The sequence below is a fragment of the Grus americana genome, chromosome 11, assembly GCF_028858705.1.
Source record: "Grus americana isolate bGruAme1 chromosome 11, bGruAme1.mat, whole genome shotgun sequence".
NCBI classification, from domain to species: domain Eukaryota; kingdom Metazoa; phylum Chordata; class Aves; order Gruiformes; family Gruidae; genus Grus; species Grus americana.
Genome location: NC_072862.1, coordinates 20,244,308 through 20,267,829, shown reverse-complemented (window position 1 = coordinate 20,267,829; position 23,522 = coordinate 20,244,308). Strand labels below are relative to the sequence as shown.

The following is a 23,522-nucleotide window of genomic DNA, read 5'->3' as shown; positions in this document are numbered from 1 at the left end:
GTTCAAGGGGTAATGCCCTTGCTTGGTATTTGTCTTGTGTTCCTCGTACATGGGGGAAAATAAGAATATCTGCGCCTTTCTGTGTGGCAGTAGGACAGTTTTTTATTGGTATTATATTTCATTTTGAACAAAAAAAACAGGCAAAAGAAGAAATTAAAAGAAAATAACATTTGTAGTCTTTGGCATTTAAACATTAGTTCTGAAGGACTGGATCTGTCTCTCTTGAAAATGTGGCAGCATGTGTTTGGGTGACAGCACTTCCAGTTCTGAAATGTTTTACTTGAATGGGAAATAAACTGTTCCTCACTCTTAGCTGGAACATAGTATTTGAACTTCGTTTTAAATTACCATAATCTGGCGTCTTTGTACTGGTTTTAAGATAAACAACTATTCCTTGGAGTAAAAATACTGCAGTCTTACAGACACAGAACAAGAAAGACATCAAGCTGTTGGAGCGAGTCCAGAGGAGGGCCACGAAGCTGATCAGAGGGGCTGGAGCACCTCTCCTATGAGGACAGGCTGAGAGAGTTGGGATTGTTCAGCCTGGAGAAAAGAAAGCTCTGGCGAGACCTAATTGCAGCCTTCCAGTACCTACAGGCCTACAGGAAAGATGGAGAGGGACTGTTTATCAAGGAGTGTAGTGATGGGACAAGGGGTAATGGGTTTAAGCTGAAGGAGGGTCGATTTAGATTAGATGTTAGAAAGAAATTCTTTAGAGTGGTGAGGCCCTGGCACAGGTTGCCCAGAGAGGTTGTGGAGGCCCCCTCCCTGGCAGTGTTCAAGGCCAGGTTGGATGAGGCTTTGGGCAACATGGTCTAGTGGAGGGTGTCCCTGCCCGCAGCAGGGGGGTTGGAACTAGATGATCTGTGAGGTCCCTTCTGACCCAAACCATTCTATGATTCTATGATCTTATATGATGGTTAATGTTAGAGGAGGTATAGGCTTGATCGTTTTTTTCACAAATGGCAGTTTTGTAGCATGGGTTTTCCCAGTTAACAAGAGTAATGGTGGGATGGATAACTCAGATTAAGCAAAAAAAGGCAATTTAAAATATACATTGATTTGACTGTAAACAGGCTTTTCTAGAAAGCAGAGGCAGATTTAGGCTAGTGTGGGTAGAGCAATGTTCAGTTGTAAACATGTTGTGCTCTGCATTACATACTCCCTGACATTGTGCTTTAGCAGTTGTGCTTTTTTACTGAAACGGGTTAGTCTACAACTTGCACGCTTCACACACACAATCAAGAGTTAAGCATATTGTTATTACCCTCTGTTGCTGCTCCTCTATTCTACTGAAAATATCTACATAGTGCTTTAAATAGAGTTTTGAAGGGGTGAATGGAGTGTTTTTTGCGTGGCATTACTTGTACGGCAGGATTTACTGTGTTGCTACAATAAATTTTATGTCTGCAAAATGGATTTACATCTGCAAATAATTTTCTGATCTAGACGCAGCCTTAGTCTGCTATGAGGCTGAACAAATGAAGCATGTTGGCATTGCTGGAAGAGCAGATTGTTGAAGCTGATAATGATAAACAAGGAAAAAAATTCAAGTTTTATTGGAAATACAGAACAGAAATGAGTGATAGGAAAAAAATAGAATGGTGTACATTCAGCTTGATATTAGTACTGGTTCACACAAACAGAAGACAAAAAAATCCTTCATACTGAAGCCCTTCTCACTTAATGTTTTGATGAGTTAACTTGCTATGAATGGGGAAAGTAAATTAAAATGTGTCAGATAATTTATTGCCTGCATGAGGCGTTCAGAAGGTACCAGTTGCTTGCTTTGGTTTGCTCACAAAATATTAAGAGCATTAAGTAGCATTACAGTTGATATTTAGTACTTTTTCAAAAATATATACAACATTTTAATGTAAAACTAATAACATAGTAGTGGTTAGGTCTTAGAATGTTGATGTGTGTATATATTACATAAATATGCATATATTTGAGTATACATTTAGAGTTGTTTTCATAGGAAGAGTTTTGGTGATATTTACTCATCCTATCAATGCTGGAAAGAGCTTTATTTTGTAATAATGATTTGTGATGAGACTAAGATCAGAGGCCACTGCTTATGTAATGTTATTACACTTACACTTCCAACTGTGTTTTCTCCATCTCAGGCATTTATCAAAAGAGAGATGAGAGAATTGATTGCTTTTATTTTTTTTCCTAGTATAAATTTGGCTTGAAGTTGGAATGTATTTTTACATGTTTTGGGATTAGTTTTTACATTTTTGCTAAAAACCTGGAAACATCAAGGTTTTATCACTTGGGAAAATGAAAACTAAATATTATTCTCACTGTTGGGCTTGGTTTTGTTCTCCGTTGCATTAAGACAATGGATTTTCTTTTTTGTTATACCAAATAACTTAAAATGGAAAATATTGGGTATTGCTATGTCTTTCTTGGGTAATGGGTTCAGGGAAAAAATATTTTTGACATGCATTTCATAATTACATTCTCTTTCCAGGAAGATGAGCCCACGGTTGATGCTTGACATAGTCGCTTAAAAAGGGACTGAAAGTCACTTAGGCCTTTACACTCTTAGTGGCAGAGCATCAGTGTGTTCAGAATTAAGTATGCACTTAATTCCCCATAGCACAAGCACTAACAAATCAAGGCTTAGCTAAATAAGATAAACAAAACTAAAACAAAATATCTTGTAAAAATCAGTATTCTAGATGTAGTGATACATCATCATGCATTTGATGCTTAACTATTTCTACAAATTAGGAATCTATAATAGCTTCAAAATTAACATGAAGTTGATCTGGTAATAGTAACTAGCACACTTTTGACATTCATTTCTCTGAAGAGTTTACATCTGTGGTAGGTATTTGAGGGGAGAAACTGAAAATGAAATGTCAGAAATGTATAGTTGTATAATTAAAAACATTACGTCTTGTATCAATTACATCTACTTTTAGGTGAACTGACTGTTGAGGCCTGCATACATCAATTTATGTTTTTAATATGCTGCTGTATGGTTTATAGTAGTTGAGTGAAATGATACTAGTTTAATTTGCTTGAAGTTAACACTTGTTTTAGATTGATAAAATCAGCTTTTTAATTTAAAGATCTGATTTGATTTTCCCTAATGAGCGAAAGTATTGTTGTTCAAGGGTACTTCTGTTTCTTTGCACTGACATCTATCTGAAATCTTACTTATTTACAGCTAAAAACATTAATTCAGCTTTGCTGTTAATTATATTGTCATGTTTCCTTGTCAAGAAAAAGCAGTGGAACAAGACTTGGTCTACATCATCTGTTAATAATAAAGATACTTGGAGTCATACTATGCTGTACTTTGACCATTGTATTAAAATAGGAAGCTGATGTGGCAGAAATTACTCTTGTGGGTACAGCTGAGCAGAATTTATATATTTCAATTAAAAATACCATGTGTAAAAATAAAATACATATATAATATATATACACACACACTCTTAGACTATTTTGAAAGCAAAATAGTAGAAGGAGATTTAACACATCTTTGAAAAATTCCACTTGCTGTGTTGCTTGGTACACTGAGCCTAAATAGGAATTACTCTCATTTTCCACAAACCAAGTTTTTAAGGAAGCTTTAATGAAGTTAAGCTTTGAGAAGTTCTATTTCTGAACATAACTTTCTTTTGTATGCAACTTCATCCAATACACTTTTGAAGGTCAACTGAAAAGGTTTCGTTTCAGATTAAAGAAGTGGTATTGGAATTAAGACGTATTTTTTCCTCTGTAGCTTGCTCAAAGAATGTTTTGCATTTATCTGAAATTAACATGTAGTGATTGTTCTGGGTACTGATAAAGAATGTGATTTTTACCTACACATAAAGAATATGTGGTAAGATGAAAGTTGTGAAGATATGTGTGTGCATATACGTATTTTTACACTTCCATTAATGGAAAAGATTTTGAAAGCATGGGTGACATTGTAACTCTAAATTAAGTGGTTGTTTTGAAATAGTTATTTTGGAGGAGAACCACATTTCAAAATAAAAGGTTCTGGGTATGCAGGGAAAACGGCATTGGTAAGGGAGAGGATATAAACATGTAAACAGAGGAAAAAGAATGATTGTTTGTTACCATGTTTAAGTTTTGGCATGTGTAATTACATAAGTAGTGACTAGTAGTATGTTCCTACAGGCAGTGTTCTCAAGCAGGAAAAAGCATTAACGTGCTTTGCCAAGAGGATCGGATTGCCTTCCATCCTTATCTCATCCATACTCGTGCGGATGTAACGTGTGTTGTTAGATTTGCAGAATGTGTCATCGGTGATTGTAGTAATATTGTTATACTGCAAAACAAAACAATTTTTATAGATAAACACATACACACTCCCCCACATATGTTGAGGAATTTTCAAACTTTCATTCGTCTTACCCTCCCATTTTATTGTCATTGGGATTGATTTGTGTGTACTATAGATATGTAGGAATCAAGAATCTTCAAACTAATCAATGAGCTGATAAACAATCTGAGGTTGTTACTGATGTTTGAAATGTATGATTGGTAAAAGATTATTGCTTATTTTTACCACTTCCTGTCCTTGATGTACAGAAAATAATGAGAAATTCTTGCACGGTAATTAGCTAACGAACAACTTCTGATCTTCTGTATTGTTGTGGTCATACAGATTAGAGGTAAATTATTTTATCTGGAGAAGCATTAGAGAACTGTAGCACAACTGCAGTGTGAACTGTTTTAAAAGACAGGGGGTTTGGTTTGAAGTATGTAACTAATGAAATGCTTTGTAATAGAATGTTAAGGTAATATTTCAAAATTACCTGAAGGTGAAGAATACGCAGACTTTCCGGTAAGTTAAGGGGAACAGATTCCAGTGCGTTATGTCCTAAGTAGAGGTAGGCCAAATTTGTCAGCTTCTAATACAAAGAAAGAGACACTATTAATACTGATAGTACTTACTTGAGGTTAAGTAACTTGTGCCTGTTACAAGACATCAGGTTGGGTTTTTTTTTCCTGATCACATAGAAAGCATCTTAAAATGATTTAACATGAAATGTTCTTTTGCTGTGAATGTTGAATTCTGTTGTATCAAGAAGCTCATAGAACAGGCCTATGTTTTGGAAATTTCAGTGTCAGCTTTTTGGTTATAAAACTTGAGGCCACTATAAAGCTATATCCTTGTTTATTAGTATTTATGTGGTCCTCATAACTGTATTTGTGCCATTACTTTTTGAATTGAGTTTTTCTTTGCATGTAAGAGAGAAAGGAAGTAGGTAAGATATTTCATAGAAAATTTTTTTTTATATGAATAACATGGAGAGTGAGTGTGCAAAGGAGTATTATTCCACGGTATCTTAAAAACAAAACAAAAGCTGGAAAGTTTCTTCATTGTAGTTCTGTTTCTTAGATTACAGAAATACAGGAAAAAATCATTTGGTGGTATATTGGTTACTAATTTTATTTACTTTGGTTAACTAAATTATTGTCTTTCACTTACCTTGAAAGCATTTGCTTTGATTCCTCTGCTCTTGATTCTGTTTTGGTTTGCATTAAATGTTGTTAGTTTGGGAGGTAGAACAGGAAGTTTTATGAGTCGATTTTCAGCAAGAGAAAGTTCTTCCAATAACAGAAGCTTTGAAAAGGCTCCATCTTCTATTTCTTCTATCCTGTTTCCACTAAAATCAATTCTTCTCAAGGTCGCTTTACACAAAAGAAATGAAAATCTAAATATCAAATTTATAATTATGTGGCATGTGAAACATGTATGGTTGTACGTGTTAAATGTTAGGCTGTTGGTTGCACCATCCTAATTGTGATCTACAAATGTAAATACTATTAAAATGTGGATAAAAATCCACATTTGACACTCCTCATGGTCTTAAATTAAAAAAAAAAAAAGTAATAAGGAAAATGCTTTGGATCATTCCTTTTTTCTTAGCAACAACATGATTGCAGATAGTCGTAGAATTTGTCATGTTGTAGAGTGAGGTAGCTGGGAGACATGTCCCTGCAGCATTTGAAGGAAAAATAATACCTAGTCATTGAAGACTGACTGGGATACAGAGTTAAATTTTACTTTTAGCAAATTGCTTTTTCTCTGATTGTGTGGGAATATTAAGATGGATACATGAGCCAGAATGGGTTTCATATTGCCTTCACAGTTGCTGTTCTAATACAAGCATTGCATTAAATAAGTAATACATATAATGAAATCTAGCAAAGTATAAAATATATTTTATTTTGGTAATCTTGGCATACTATTAAGGGACAACAACTTCAAATATACTATCAGGTAAATGGAAATTAAAATTTGAACAGTACTTACTAATGTCAGCAAAATCTGAGACTGCTATCCTTTTTATTTTGTTAAATCGTGCATAAAGATATGCTGTTTCCTTTGGCAGTGGGGGTACAGCTTCGATGTCTATTTCCTCACAGTACACTGATCCGCTTAAACACACACAGAGCAGACAAGTAGGTAAATCTGAAAGCAAATTAGAGTAGACAGTTAAAAGTTATTGAACCAACTTAAGCTTGAATATTCAAAATAGAATTTTCTCTAGTGTCTTTTAAGATTTCCTATCATTAATTTTTTAAAAAAACTCCATTCACATGAAGATTTAATATTCTGAACTTTTTTGAGTTTTCTACTTTTATTGTGCATTATTTCCCTGTATAGATCCTCTGTTCTTATCTGAGCTTGTCTTGAAATGCTATTAGTCGATCTTAATTCAGTTTCAATCTTTAATTGGCTTTGAGTATTGTGAATGTGACAACTGCAACTCTGTGGTCATGTTAAACATCATCTTTAGAACCATTCTTTTGAAAAGAGAAATCCATGCAGGAGAAACATCTGCCAGTGCACACATTTGGTACTTTAATAGCATTGGAGCATTTCTGGCAGGGTCACGTGTACTCTGTGCTACTATGTTGTCTAATCCTTTTTTATAAAATCTCCAGCAATGATGATTATATAATTACTTTAGGCAATCTGTTCCCAGTTTTTATGGAGATTTTTTTTTATGGCTGTTGTTTTAAGTAGTGAGAGAAATTCGTATCTTTTTAATGCAGTTTAAGCCCATTATGGCCTGTCCTGTTCCTTATAGACATTAGTAAAGTATTAGTCATTTCTGCTTTTCATTAATCCTGTATGACAGCAATATTAAAATACATATAATGAATATGGCTTTCAATCCGGTTTCGTCACCACTGCTATCTGATCTATTGCGTTTTCTATATTGTGAGATTTTTGGTTAGCTTCCAATTTGGTCTGTCTATAGTACAGAGAGTAGTGTCATACTGCTAGGTCGTTTGTTATCACTGCATAGCAAGATAGGATCTTCCGCAACCAGTGAAGAGTTAAAAAAGTAGACAGTCAATACTGGGAAGCCAACCCAGTGTGTATAATAGGGTAAATTTTTTTTTTTCCTTCTTTTTTTTCCTCCTTACAGAAGTACTGCAGAGAATGGAATTGAGAGTTTTAGGTTTGTGAATATTACCATCTGATAGACTTCGGAGTTCTGCCCCATTTGCCTTTTTTTGATTTAGTGTCTTGTTTGTCATATGCTAGAGTGTAGGAAATGGAAAATGATTGTGAAACAGTGTTGTCTCTATTTAAAAGACAACAGTTTTTATGCTTGTCTGTGACTAGAAACTCTGCTGTTCATACAGATTTGTTCTGCTTTTGATGGGGGCTTTTTGACAGATGCTATTTTGCAATAAATAACCTCGATTAAAACTTTGGTGGAGATTGACACTCCAGTGGTCTTGCTGAAACATCACTTATCTTTGGAAGTTTAGATCACAGATATACCCAAAATATATGTGTCTTTTTCAATGCTCTGTTTGGCAGACACATTGCTCCTTTCACATCTACAAATCATTGTGGCTTGTTAGGAGAAATCTGGAAAATACACCTCGGAGCCTGTAGGAAACTTAGGCTAGTGAAGAATGTTCCTGATATATTTTAACCATTGACCTCCCTGATCATCAGATGTAAACTGTAAGAATAGCCAGTTCTTTGCAGAAATCTATTGAAGTAATCACATCATATTTCATCATGACTTGATTAAACTGTGGAACTTATAGGGGTATGTATTTTGTTTTTCTTGGTTGTCTTGCCTAACTTATTTGACTTGGGTCCTTCTCTACAGCAAATATGACTGGTTAAGTCTGTAGAGATTCTTATAAACTGTGCTTGGTGTATTTGGAGTTTACCTGAGGATCCTTTAAATTTTTTCAGCCTGCACCATCAGAAGTTAGAAGAGTTTCCACAGGAGATATGGAAGATATTCATAAATGAGAAGATTAATTCTATAATGTCATCCATTATATATTAAATTTTCATGTTAAAATAGGTTCTTTTGGAGAGCTTAAATGTTACAGTATTCATATAAATTAACTTACTTGTATCCTTTGTTGGTGGTACATTGCGTTCGCTGTCATCCCCTTGCAGTCTTAGGGAAGTGTCAAGAGAAACGTTGGTTCCATCCTTTGTGTTGAGAGCAAATGTTAAAAAACAAACAGTAAATAAAAATCACGGGGTATTACAAGGATCTGAAATAGCAAGACTTTTAAAAATGAGCTTCCTGTGACATACCTCCTTATGACACTGAATTTCTAAAATACTCTTACATGCTGGATGACTAATGTGATCTGTTATCCCTTTTGTAATAAGCTATTCATTTCAAAAGGCAAGAAGGGAAGGTGGTGCTGCTAGCGTTCTTTAGAAATGTGAAGTTCTTTAGGAAAGAACAGTAGACACAAAAATAGAGACAAAATATAGCCTATGTGGTGGGGAAGGAATATGTAAGCAATGAGTGTCTACAAAAACCTGGAGTTCTGAAGATAGATTTTGCACATCATGCAAAGTTTGATAGGATTCTCGTGACTGTAAGTTGTATTTTTTTTTTGTTTTATCCAAATAATCTCAGTAAAATAACATTTCCTTGCATTTAAACTTATTCAAAATTCCCTGTCGAGATAGTCATTGCATCTTTTCAATTGCAGGACAGCTTAGTTTATAAGCATGTTCCTTTCAGGTATTGACTGAAATTTAGCAATTCACTTATTAACTGCGCTTAAGTCTGTTTTAAGGCCTGGGCTGCTAACAGGAAGGGCCTTTTATGATGCAGAAAATGGTAGTCAGGTTTTCATTGAATATTTGAAGGAATTTTAGGGAACTGTATAAAATGACAGTATACAGTGGGTTGTACTATGATTTGCATGTATTAGAGTTAAGGGGATTTTTCAGTTGACTGTGGCAGTTGTGCTTGGCTAGCATAATTCATTGTCTTTTTTGATGGGGAATAGTTGTAGGACAGAGTAAAACAGTATGCTTTTTGGTCTGCATTACTATTAAAAACACATGGGGGGGAAAAAAGTTCAGTATTGGGTATGGAGCATTATTTTCTTTAAAATGTGTACAGGGATCAGGCCCTGGCAGGACTGTGGTCCCCTGTTGAAGAGAGCTTCTTATGCGCTGCAAGTGCTCACGAGTGAACTGACATTTATTTATTTATTTAACACCCCCCATCCCCCCCTTCAGGCTTATAGCACACAGATAGTTCATCTACTAGAGCCATGTGAAAGGAATACTATTGCCAAGTTACTTTTGATGCTGACTTTGTTTTATTTAGTATTTGGTTACTTGCATCTATTTTACTGTGGGAATTTTTGTATCGTGCAAAATAAAACCCTCAAGCTTGACATAAAGCCTGAGAAACAAATATCTTGGCCAGTTTCTGTCATTTTGACCCTTTTTTAGCCTGTGAATCATCCATCCCTTGGCTCTTCCCTGCGCCTGTCTATCCAGGCTAGGGCTCTTTATTGCCTCTTGTTTTCGTGTAATGTTTGGGATAGGTTGGTTTGTTCTAGTAAGACTTTTATACCCAAGTTAGAATGCTGGCAACAGTTCAGCAGTTGTAGCATGAAACTTCTGTGTAGGGTAAGAGCTTTCGCAGTATTCAGTGTAGAGAAGCTGGGGGGTGTGAGCTGAACAGTTGGACTCAAGCAGCAAATCTTATAGAAGGTTTCTGCAAAAATGTTTAGCTTGCATAGATATGTTTAGTCATGTGAAGACATGGTCTTTGTTGACCATGCCAGAAGAGACTTCTGTGTAGATGGACTTACAATACAAAAACTGCACTTCTATTGGTGTAGCATGTTTGATTCATAAGAGACTGTTTTAATATACTTGTATGAAAAACGTGTTGGCTGACATAGCATATCTGTACCAAGTGTAGATTTCTAGTACATTATCTTACTTCAGGTGTGATCTATGAAAGAGCATGCATGTGAGTTCTTTTCGGAATACAACGTACAACTGATTTCTGCCAGCAGAAAACATCAACAAAAAGTAAAACTGATTATTTGCAGAATACTGTTAAATACACAAAATTAAATAACAGATCCCCCTCTCAAAAACAAAAGTAATATAAATAACCAATATAATAGAAATATTTCCTGGTCGGCTATAAAAATTCCTAGCCATGGAGTATCACTGTAGAAGATTGATTGGATTATAACCACAGAAAGTTCATTACTTGCATATGTAGGGAATGCACTGAAGAAATATTGACCTACTTACGTACTTAAATTCCACCTGCCTCTTGCACTTTACTCCAATGTGAATTACCCATACGAAACCACATTAACATTTTACATCTAAATAACTGTCTTAATACTTCTGCAAAGCAATTGATTAATCTTTATAACACACGGAGGTCTGTAAAACTGATGGTTTATATTCGGTGGAATGAATTAGCCCAGATATGAGACAGTGTCTTATTGGATGGTTCTGTTGTGGAAATTAAAAACATGAAATCTTAAACTTCTAATATTTTTATTCAAGACTGCGGTGGCTGTGGTTTCAAATAATAATCATTGTAATAAACTTTGTTTGGTTGACCTTTTCCTTACCAGTAGACTAAAGTTGATTTTGTTCATTGCTAACACAAATAGCTTTCTCCTGGTGTTTCGCTAAAAATCTTTTTTCAGTGTGTTCAAGCACACAGTAAGGAGTTAAATTTGTCATGCAAGATAGATTTCTGACTGGGCATATTTGAGGAAGTTTTTGGTGTCTATTTTGGTTCCAGTTTATACTTGAAATATTCTGGGAGCTAGAATTTGTGCAATAAATGAATAGAAGATTTGTTGGTGCATCCCATGTTTTAAACAGGGAACACTGGAATTTGTATAGATGTATTTGTTGCACATAAGGAACTAATTTATTATTTTGCAATGAAAACGTGTCATTGGAGAACTGACCTGATGGAAATAATGACCGACTGCATTCCTAGAATTATCCTAAGCAGAACTGTTGGCCTTTAGAAGACCTCTGGTTTATAGCACTGCCAGTACAGACTTTGATTAGTCTGTGGCACATCTGTTGGCACCATTTCCTTGTAGGTATACTCCTCCTTGTTCTTTTTACTGAAACAGTAGCGTATTCTTATTGGAATGATTTTGGTAATGAATGTCATCTGATGCTCTGCCTGACTAGCTAAAGTTCACATTTTTGTATTTTTTTTTAAAAAAAACTTAGTTGTGAGTGGATATCCACCTATTAGTTAAGAGTCATTTTAAATGGTCTCTTTTTTCATAGATGTATAAGACATGTTACTTCATCACTGTGGCAGATATCAGATTTAAAAATACCTTAGACTAAAAATGGCAACTACATATTTATATTAAAAAAGTCTAACAGTGGAAAGCTATAATTTAAGTAGAATTGGGAAAATATTAAAAAGCTATACAGAAGTGTTTTTTCTGCATATGTGCTGCAATTTTTTACTTCTAATTATCTTTTGCTGTTGTCTTTTTTTCTTGTTTATCAGACTAAGGTATTGTCACAAGTACAGTTAATATTAATGAGAATTCCTTCCTTGAATTTATTAATACTTGGTTGTTACCGCTTTGTTTGGATATGTGGTATCTTCCTTGGCAACTAGTCTTGGGGTAATTGTTAGTTTTAATTCCGTCTGCCTGATCAATGTGTCTCGTTCTCTTGATGTGTATCATTTAGGTTGGAGGCAGTCTGAACAGAGGTATGAGGTTTTTAACTGTCCCTGCCAGCTGAGGCTGATGCACTTCGTTTAACTCTCCTCTGTTTTTGTGTCTTCTGCTTAAGTGTTTAAATAAAAAGCATGTATGTGGAGCACAGGGCAAAAAAAAAGTTCAGAATTGACCGTTTGGGGGTGCTGGTGAGTGCCGTGAGGTATAATCTTTACAGTTACGTTTAAGACTCTGAAAGTGTTAACAATGTGGGTAACAACTGCAGGACTGGATGTTCCATAGTAGTTCAGGACTGCTAAACTATTGAGGTGCAAAAAACCCCAAACAACCCACCCCTGAAAAACCAAGGCAAAAAACTTGATAGTTTGGTAAGTCAAAAGAGAAACTGTGGTTTATGCTGGCAGGTTATGTCCAATAAAAAGTACTGTTTCAAGTACTACTTTGATATAAAAACAAATTCCTAAATAAAACAACCCTCCTTGTTTTTAAACAAACTTACTGTGTTAATACAGTGTTACTCAAACTGTTGAGCTAGTATGCTAGTATATCCCATTCTTGAAACTCTTACAACAGTAGTAGCATAACTACAGCAGAGTTAAAAATGATGCTTCAGTCTGTGAAAGCCTGGTTGTTTTTTTTTTTTTTTTGTTTCTCAAACTGTAGCAAGGGTAGTATTTTTGTGGTTTTAATTTTGTGGCTTTCCCTATGTCCAAAACCATTGTATGTTTTGCTATTATTATAAGACTTTTCCATAAAACTTGCATACATGCATGTAACACCTTATTCATATAATGCTTAGCAGTTAAAAATATTAAACTGATAATATAAATAAAATACCTTTATTATATCCTTGGATTGCATTTCATAATCTTGTTGGATCAGGCTTCCCATGGTAATATCGGTTACATCTGGCTCATACTCATAAAACTGGAGTGATTCTTGCTGTATAGGTGGTGCTGAATTTACCAAAGGTACAAACACAAACAACAAAAAAGCAGTCTGCAAAGTCTTCATTCTTGCACGGAACAATGTATCTGGCTTTCACTGAGCTGGTGAAGATCTCCTCGTGTGTTGACTATGGAGAATACTTTCTTTGTGACTGGAAACGAAAATGCAATCTGTCAAAACAATATTTAAAGCCTAGAGGACTAGTTGGCAGGGGTTTCTAACGCATAAGGAACATGGAAGAACTTTTAACTCTTGATATCCTTTAATTAGACTCTAGCATTACAAAAACTGTTCTTAACATGAAAAGAAACTGGGAAATAATAACCAACATTTTCCAACTAATAAGGAAAATATTATCTTAATTGCATTTGCTTGTTTCCATGTGTGTTATTTTTGTTAATAGCAAGAGGAATTTGTAAAGCATTTTATGAAGCATTGGGCATGTATGTAGCTGAACTAATTAAAATGAGAGAGGTTCAAATGCATTTTTCTTAGTTGTCAGAATAATGATTTTCAAACCCAAATGCTCTATAACAATAATCTCTCATTGTCTTTGTCTTTACATTTGAAAGTAAACAAGAGAAGATAACAGCCCCTGAATTTCTACAGGTTGTACAGTTCTTGGGCAGGGGAAGGAGGCTACAAACATAATCTTTAAAATGTTTTAAATACATACACAATAATTTTTAAAATAAATTTTACACAGCATATTTTCCTGTTTAAGTTTTTTTTTTTTTTTTTTTAATTTAAGCTTTAGGTTAATATATTTTTAGGAAAAAAAAGTCCACCTACCGTTTTAGCAGATTCAAAACTCTTCTGTGGTTGTCATAAACCCAGATATCCTTATCTATATGTTAACCTAAAATGGGATTGATAAAAGAGTAAAGCTATGAATTACATCCAGATTGTTGAAATGAATACTCTTTCAAAGTTTGACAGTCTTAAAAGTGCTTTCCATGGGGTAAAAAATGCTTTGCCAGCATTCTTTCCCTAGGGTAAGAGGTAATATCCTGGAGCAGGGGGGTTGTACTTCGAATAACGTTTGTGAATGTTAAGTTTGTCTAGCTCATCCTACTTTTGCTATTACTTGTTAAAATGGTAACCTTATGCTTTGTGGTGATTCACTCTTTAAAATTGCTAAAGCTTTTTCTGCTGTAAATCAAATATTAATTGTGCAAACTGGAGGTCTATAACAAGGCATGTGTTATCCGTTTTGTTTAATGGTTTAGCTAAGAGACAAAGCAGCTGCTTTCTGACTGAGCAAGGTAGAGCCAAAACATACGTATACCATATTAGTCACATTTCATGAGTAATAAAATGTTTCATTACAAGTTGTATATGTTTAGAGAAGTTTCACCTAAGTATGAAGTGGAAACTTTGCAATCTGAAGAGTTCTGGAAACAAAAAGTACTTTTTAGAATTGTGTGTGTGTTTTGAGATTCTTTTTTTCAGACAAGAAATTAATGTCTAAATGCTTCATTGAATGACTTACTAGACAATTTATTGAAAAAATTGGTTTCACAACGAATACTTCTTTTGAGTAAAGTTCTGTGTCAGTTCTATAGGTAACTTAGTAAACCTTGTCCAGGTGTAGAATTTTTGTTTGAGCTACAAGCAGCAGCTTTCTGGATTTCTAATACATTTCTTCCTCCCCCATCCTTTTCCTTATTATGTATTTTTGGCAGTGAGTACAAATGGGAGCCAGATGACCAACTTGCAAGTTTACGAAGTAGCTTTTTTGAGTCCTTAAAAAGTATGTAGCAATAAAATCTATTGGGAAGATATTCAGATTTACATTTCTCTTTCATTTTCATTACTCCCCCCCCCCGCCCCCGATAACACTGTCAGCTAATGTTGGTGATAAACAGTAGACCTATTTGGTTAAGTTTTCTTGTAAGTGCTGCCTTGTTTAGAAACCAGATGTCTGTAGTAAATCTGCAAACTGAAGTATGGCTACAGCCATTTGCTCTCTAAACTTTTTTCCAGTTTATAATCACTTTCTGAACTCATTAGGATTTTCTAAAAATGCTTTTAGTTTAGCTCATATGCAAATTAAACAATGTCAGTTTAGACTGTGAGCTTGCTCTAGGATAATGATTTTGTTGTAAGTATATAACTGAAATGTAAAGGGAAGAGGCTCAATAATAATGGAAATTGGACTCTGAATCACATTGGTTGCTGTTCTGCTGGAACAATAAGAACAAGAGAAGTTTTGAAGTGGCTAGGATGTTAAGGTGTTTTCTGCTGCAGTATATAGGAACTTTCAGTGAGAAGTACGGTGTGTGAAAGGGTGGATTTGGTGAGGAGGAGACAAAAAGGTTACAGCATCAATACCATCTTATGTCCCTCGTGGCTTTGTGCATGTTTCAGAAGTAATGACAGCAGCTCTGCTTTGTCCTTACCTCTTTCCAACTGCCACCCCCCGCCCCCCCGCCAAACATCCATGTTACGATTTCATCTGGCTCTGGGGCATCCAAGTTTTTCCAATGCTTGAATGTAATCAAAGGATAAATGTTCTAAGGGAAAAGTATTAAGTATTGAAACTGGAAGCATGATATAAAATATTAAATACATTTTTTCTATGAGAATTTATTTTGTAAGTACCAAAATCCTAGATTTCATAGCTATGTACGTGGAATATCTTGGGAATAGCTTAGTTTTTTCCTTATATATGACAATTTTTAAAAATGAGGGATAGTAACTAAATAAACATAGCCTTGAAAATTTAGGAAGTCTTCATGCAAGAAAGCTCTTACATGCTTTGATCTGCAAGAGAAGAGGCTCTGTAATGTTAGAAGACTTTAGTACAGCTTTGCAGAAAACATTGTCAAAAGTCCATGTTCATCAGGGTCACAAGATTTCAGTGGTATGCTTACCACAAAAACATTGTGTACTTGCTGTTGTTATCCAAGCACTTAGAAGAAACTCATGAACACTTACTTACAAATACATTTGAAGAGTGATATGTTAAGTAATTACTCTGGCATGATGTCATCAAGGTTTACCTTACAGTATCGTTTTACTGTCACTTCAAACTGTCAGTGCCAAATAAAGTAGTACTCCTGTCCCATATTTCGTCTGCTTGTCATTCCTTGTGCCAGGAAGAAAAGTAAAAACAAATAATTTCAGATAAAAGCTATTTTTATCCGAACATGTAACAGATGCTCACATCAGCACAAGGAAGGGGATGGCATAAGTAGCTGTAAACAGGGAAGGGTAGTGTTGTTTCTTTCGGCAGCAGTGCTGCTTTATTCCTGTTCAAAATTACTCGAAGTAATCACAATATCTATGTCATCTGAAATGAAAAATGTGGTTCATATGCATTGACAATAGGGAAGCTAGTGAAAAGCATTCACCCTGGCAAGCAGTGTGTGCTTTCTAGGCATTCTTAGTGCTTAGAAGTTTGTTATATATGTACTTGTTTCTTGGACTCTAGTTATAAGGATCTATGTACTTAGAAGGTGGTTTCTTTTCTGAAAACCTACACAAACACTATTGTTAACTGATTGAGCTCCAGTTTTTGAAGAGGACCTTGATAATGTGTTTATGGTATGCTTTCTAATTTGTCAGGTGTATAATTTTTATTTTTACCCATAATATCTCATTTTCACTGTTTGATTTCCCCACAAGGTACTTTTACCTGAGATGTTAGGCATTTTAAATGGCTATTTTACTGGTTGTGTTGGAATGGAATCCTGGCTTAAATTTGAATGGTAGTAATTTCCTTACAATTTTGTAAGGATATGAAAGGTAGCTGAAGGTGTAAATGAAGTATGATACTTTTTTTACTTCTAGTAGAGAGAATGCAAGTCAGTCTAGCAAAGGACACTTGCTCTGTGGATTCTGCTTTCAGAAAACCTTAACTTTAGAGGAAAAAGGTTGCATCCAGAGTAGGCATAAAATTTGTTCCCTAGTGTTGCCTTCTATTGGGATAGACAGTGAAGAATAAAAGGCTTTTAGGAGAGAAAAAGAGAGAAGTTGAATGGGTATGGATGGCAGAGGTAAGAAAAGTATGGGAGAGCAAGATGAAAATTAAGGTAACTATCTAAACTATATGTATTGCTGATTAACTTGTCTTCAGCATCTGGGAAGGAATCTACTATTTAGTAGTGTTTGTATGTCAAGAGCAGGTAAAGCAAAAAATCAAGTTGAAAATATCCTAGATGAACTGAGGAAAGATTTTGTTTTGCAGGCAGATGAGCAGATTTTGCGAATTATTTGAACTGGCTGATGTTCAGCTCAGACTATGTTGTACTTGAAGTGACCTCATATGTTCTGCCATGCTCAGAGCTTCAGTATGACTAGTTCATTTCTGTTCTCACCTTTCTACTAACACTAAATCTACTAACGCAGATCAAAAAAGAAACCAAAGTTTTCCTTAAAAACTAAGCATACAGGTGTATACTGCAAAAGCTGCCATGAGCAGTTCTTCTCGATTGTTGCCAGAGAAAATGACACCAATTTAAATGGGAGGGCAGTTCTCTCTCTCTTCTTGGGTTTCAGCAAAGCCCAGTTCTCATAGATCCTAGCATGTTAATTACCTTTTTACCATGTTGGTGCTGAGCATTTTTTACTTAATGCGTAGGAGAGAGCTTTTCTGTACTTCTAGCATTGCTTTGAAATGCTGTAATGTGTTTTACAATGGAACTGAGGGCTGGTTGCTTGTAATTCGCAGTGAGGCACTTATGTCTCATTCCTGGTAAACCCCTGCAAGGCCCTGAAGAACTGATTGACCTGAAAAGAGCCAGGTTAGCAGAGCGGGTAGCCTTTTCTCTCTGTAGGGTTGATGGTTGGAAATTACTTCTCCAGAGTGCCTGTAGGAATTAGGCAGAAGGAGGACTGGCACTACCTATATAAAGACTTGTGATTGTGTGATGGGAGGCAGGACACAAGGAAGAAGAAGAAAAATGGGGTGGGAGGAGCCTTATCTCTGGGGCGCATGGGTTTATGCGGCTATGAGGCAGCCCTAGGGAGTGTAGTCTAAGGTTGCTATCAAGATATTCCTTATGAAATAAACCAAAGCTGAGATTTTTTAAAGTTTTTAAATACTCAGGTTTGTTCTATATTTAGGCAAAGAAAGTGTATTTTTTCAGCTGCTTAAAGGCCTTGGCTTTCATCTTGTATCATAGTCTCTAAAGAACAATATTGGCAAGTTCTGTAGTTTCTGGGTTTTATTGTTTTTAAGTGTTCTTGGAAGAAGGAAGTATGGATTCCTGTCGAGGAATGGATTGAAAGCAGCCCTGAGGAGAAGGACTTGGGGGTATTGATTGATGAGCAGCTCAACATGAGCCGGCAGTGTGCACTTGTAGCCCAGAAAGCCAACTGTGTCCTGGGCCGCATCAAAAGAAGCGTGACCAGCAGGTTGAGGGAGATGATCCTGCCCCTCTACTCTGCTCTTGTGAGACCCCACCTGGAGTACTGCGTCCAGCTCTGGGGGCCCCGGTACAGGAGAGATGTGGAGCTGTTGGAGAGAGTCCAGAGGAGGCCATGAAGCTGATCAGAGGGCTGGAGCACCTCTCCTATGAGGACAGGCTGAGAGAGTTGGGATTGTTCAGCCTGGAGAAAAGGCAGCTCCGGGGAGATCTAATTGCAGCTTACCAGTACCTGAAGGGGGCCTACAGGAAAGATGGAGAGGGGCTGTTTATCAGGGAGTGTAGTGACAGGACAAGGGGTATCAGCTGAAGGAGGGTTGATTTAGATTAGATGTTAGAAATTCTTTACTGTGAGAGTGGTGAGGCCCTGGCACAGGTTGCCCAGAGAGGCTGTGGAGGCCCCATCCCTGGAAGTGTTTAAGACCAGGTTGGATGGGGCTTTGGGCAACGTGGTCTAGTGGAGGGTGTCCCTGCCTGCAGCAGGGGGGTTGGAACTAGATGATCTGTGAGGTCCCTTCTGACCCAAACCATGCTATGATTCTATGATTATTGCTTAGCTTCCTCATCCCTGATGAACCCTGGGAATCACTTATACAGAATGTTAAAAAATTAGTGTCTTCTCTTGCGCAGAACTGTGTCTGTGACAGTAGGAGATGGGGACAAATTAGGAAAGCTGTTAAAGGCTTCTAGGTGTTTATAGACCTAGACAGACACAATGCTGAATTTTCTTTTGTATGTGATTTTTTTGCTTCATGTGGAAGGTAACAAGTTCAATATTCCTTAGCGTATCTTTTGTGTGAAGTGTGATTAAATACTTTACAATGTTGACTGGTTGCTCTGGATTAGAATAATTATAATAGAAAAGGTTTTATAGAATAAAAGGTACTTTTTGAACCAGCCTAATAACAAATACAAAATAATCTGCAAGCAATGAAACACAGATTTACTGTTAAAGAGAACAAAGGCATGAAGTGATGTTAAAACTGAACTCAATGTTTATTTTATTCTTGTTGTAACCTCTCTACTTCATTTTCTTTTTCTAAAATACAGGCCTTTTCTGCTTGACTGTTTGTGTGGCCTGATTGATTTTAGCTTCTAAAATTATTTTTGTCTCTTGGATGGTACAGCTGCATATTTTGACTGCTGTATGCATGTGTGATATGGAACTTCTCTGTGACTCCTACATCCCCTTCTGCTTTTCTTTGAGATCCTGATACAGGGGTTCAAAATAGTTTTAAGGCAGTCTAATGTCTGTGCTTATGCTGGGGCTGCCTTCATTCTGGGTACAAAAAGCCAGAGTATCCAAAAAGGGAGGAAGCTGTCTCCTGGTTTGTTCTTGAGCAATGCACAGAAATTGGACTGAAGGTGATACTATAGAAGAGTTGTTGTGTGATATTAAGCAAAGGATATTGCAATTCAGCAGGCTTGAGGGATGGAGGAGGATTTGGAGGTAGTATTAAATGTAAAATAAATAGTCATCATGTCTTACAGAGAAAACGTAAAACATTCCTAAAGATTTAGAATGACCAAAAAAGTATCGGATATGAAATAGTTATGCTTAAAAACTTCCAGTATTTTTATGAAAAGTTGCAACTATTTCCAAGGCTCAGTGAATTAGATTAAGTTTAGGTCACTGTTAGGGCCACCAGCTGCAAAATAGAGACAGCTGAAAAATGACCTAGTGATTGTATGAACATCCTTCCATATGTTTCTGATTTATAATCAGAATTTTTTAAAGCTGAAGACATTACCTTTAATCCTTGCATTTTTGGAAAAGAAAGAGACTCCTTGTATCAGTTACTGTGTTATAAATGAATAAAGCACATTTTAAAAAGTATGCATAATAGTTAACAGCAATCAAAGTACAGTTAACAAATATAAATGGTAACTGGAGTAGTAGTACTGTCTGCTATTTACCCAGACCCCTCTGTTGAACAGATGTTCTCTTGAACTTTACCTATGTATCATCAGTTACATCCTGAATCAAATTCCTTCCTGAATTGACATTACTTCTTTATAAGGATATCATAATTTGTTGAGAGCCATTACTATGTCTACAGGGACACTAGAGTCAGGGCTCCAAGACTCATTGACCTTATGTATTTTACTTTTATGTTTCTGTTCCTTATGTTATTCATAGCATCTACTTTACTCTCTGTATTTATGGCTAATCTTCATATTTATCTATTTTTTTGTTGTGTTGTGGTTTATAATAGGGGAAAGTTGGTTTATTCTTTTCTGTAGATGATGACTTTATGCAATGATTTACGAGATTAAGGTATTATTTCTTTTCCTTTTAATTAGGTTGTTAGAAATGTAAATTTTGGACAAAATAGTTTAAAACATCTTAGGATAAATGTATATGTTTGTGGAGTTGCATAACTTCCAGTAGTGTATACACAATTTGATTTATAGCTGAAAAGTTCCTACTCTTGCAGTAGTATTTGAAAATGATTGCAAAATCTATTTGGTGTGTAATTTTTTGTTAAAAAAATAGTATCTTGTTCTTTGGCCTTTTTCAGATAGGACATTCCTATGTTTATTGCTTGCAATGATCAAGTTGGGAAACAAAGAAGGAAATTGATTCATAGTGTAACAGTGGAATGTGAATACGTTAAAAGAAGTCAGAAAACTTGAAATGTAAACCATCTGTTTTCTATAAAGGAGTTTCTTTCCTAATCTATGTAACACTTATTATCAGAATGCTGAAATAAATATCTGAAAAAGTAAGCCTTATAAGTATTAAATACCAACAGTAACAAAAAATGGAAAAAGGCAAAATATATTCCTATATTTCGTGGCTAAAGGAAGAAATGTAGACAGTTGGATTAAACTACTGTTATTTCTCTTTATTTTGATTTTTACAATAGCCTCTTGTGGTATAGATTTTGTGGAAAAAGACATGTTAGTTTTGTTGTCGTTTAGAGAGCTTTAATTTTCTGGATTAAAGTTTAGTCATAACTGAATGTTTTCCAGAAATCTGTGAGGCTTTTCTGCTATAGGTTTACACTGGTATCAAAATGCTCTACAGTGCACTAATACAACCTTGCTAATTATTATGCACTCTGGATAATGCTGATAATATTTAGCTTAGAGTTCAAGAAGGTTCCATCCTTGTTTACACGGATTAGACTTGGAAAACATGATTTTTCAGACTAGTTTATCCAAAGCTGAAAGTAGAACTGAGATTTCATTTTTCTCAGTTGCTGTGTTTCTGATTATGTTTCTGTTAGTGTGTTAATTAGGATCAGGAGTGCATTTTTGAAATGAATCTCCTGAAAACCAAAACTTCCTGCACCTTGATTCACATCACAGTGCTCTTGAAGTATGTGGACTATTCTTTTTGGATGTAACAAACCAGAAGTTGTATGTATTCAGGGGTGCACCTGATGTGCTGCAGCTGCTAATGGATTTTAATTAGGGGCTAGGGCTAGTCTGAAGTAAAGCTCCTCTCCCTCAAAAAACAGAGGGTGGGTCTCATGGCATCATCACAAGCATTTTGCTCTACTAATCCACCCTGGTGCTTCACCTTAATTGCTAATGCAGACACAGTGTTGTAAACCAGATCAGGTTTTGTTTCTATGTTTACTGACTCTGCTGTAAACAAACTAATTCAGCTGTTTGATACTTGTTTGGTTTTGCTGTTACTGATAAAATAAATAGCATTTTAATACATGTTTAGTTCTTAATTTATGAGTCTATTTCCTGCTTAAAAAGACTATATAGTATTCTGAAAATAAATACCAGAGCAAACAAGAAGCAAATATGTTTTGATAGCAAAATCTATGTGGTTATGTAGTGCTATGATTTGGTTTATGCAGAGCTCCACACTTACATGGCTAGGCTACTTTGTGTATCTGAATCAGTATGGATGTCTGTCTGCTACAGAACACGGTAGCATGGAGCATTGTAGACATACTGTTCCCAAATTTAATGAGCTAGAATATGCCTTAGCATATACCCATAGTTGGTAGTGCTTAAAAAAAGCTTAAATTTAACTATATCAAGGCAGTAAGCATATGCTAGTAGTGAAGAGCAATGAGAACATAGAACTAGGTGTGGAATTCAGAATGAAGGTTAGTGTACAATACCCTGTCTCTAACAATGGCCATAAGCAGATGCTTGGGGAAGGCTGAGAACAGGACAAGTATGTATGATTCTTGTCTCATCCTGTCTCCAAATATTCTTCCATTCTCGAGCTGTTTTCAGCTCAGCACTCTTGTACCTACTGTGCTTTGTATGTTTAACAACCTATAATGGACCTCTTCCAAGAAATGCAATTACTTATCCAGTCTTCCCTTGAAACTGTGTATAAAACTGCTGCTGCATCCACTGTGTTCTCAGGCATGCATTTTAATGAGCTGACTACTCTTTGCCTATGAACTTTTTGTCTAGTTTGTACCTGGTACATACTAGCTTCATTTGATGGCTCCTTGTTTTTCTACTGAAGCACTTGATCCCTGGACCCGTGCTGTCTATGCAACTCGTAATTTTGTGGATATCTCCTACATCTGCCCTTAGCCATCTCTTTTCTGAACTGTTGAGTTCTAGCCTGCTCGATGTTGCTTATATAGAAGCCATTCCTTACCTTTTGTGGCCTTATTATCTTTCTCTGATCCTTTTCTAATTATGCCATATATAATTAGGCTTGGAAATCAATAGTGTGTTTAATGTCTGGGTGAGCCACAGATTTACAGTCACATCGTGATGTCTCTTGTTTTCTATTTCTCTCTAGTCACTCTCTACATTTGAGTTTACTTTTGACTGCTACTGGGTACTAAGCCAGTGTTTTCATTGAGCTGCTTATTATTACTTGTGAGACTCTCTTCTGAGCGGTAGTGGTGAGGTCATGCTTCATTGGTTCTTCTATGAAGCTAGTATCATCTTTTCCATGGATATCACTTTTCATTTAACAACGTTGAAATTCATAGCTTATGTTAGCATTCTGAGGTCCTTTTACAGTCATTCTTCATTGGCGCTTAGCAATCTTTGTTGTCATCTCACTTCTCAGGCTGATTTTTCTGTCTTTTGCAAGTATACCAAATTGAATAAATTCTAGCACAGGCCCTTTGCAAAACTCCCACCAATGGACTCCCTCCATAGCAAGAACTGACCATTTGTTCTTATGCAGTTTCTTTTATGTGATTTTTTGTCTGTGCTGTCACGTCTTAGTCTGTGGCAGCTTAATTTCCTTGAAAACCTTTCAGAAATTTTTGT

The 23,522-nt window shown here is 35.8% G+C and overlaps 2 protein-coding genes across 5 annotated transcripts in view; one reads left to right on the top strand and one right to left on the bottom strand.

Moving 5' to 3' along the window:
• Positions 1–23,522, top strand: part of CENPP (centromere protein P) — a 149,956-nt gene that overhangs the window by 14,482 nt on the left and 111,952 nt on the right. The window lies entirely within an intron of this gene.
• OGN (osteoglycin) lies at positions 1,536–14,012 on the bottom strand. Its single transcript, XM_054837724.1, has 7 exons — positions 13,726–14,012; positions 12,823–13,084; positions 8,377–8,461; positions 6,296–6,454; positions 5,468–5,670; positions 4,791–4,886; positions 1,536–4,300 (listed from the first exon to the last, which is right to left on the bottom strand). Exons 2-7 carry the CDS (start codon positions 12,997–12,999, stop codon positions 4,130–4,132), a joined length of 891 nt encoding a protein of 296 aa, XP_054693699.1. The 5' UTR covers positions 13,000–13,084; positions 13,726–14,012; the 3' UTR covers positions 1,536–4,129.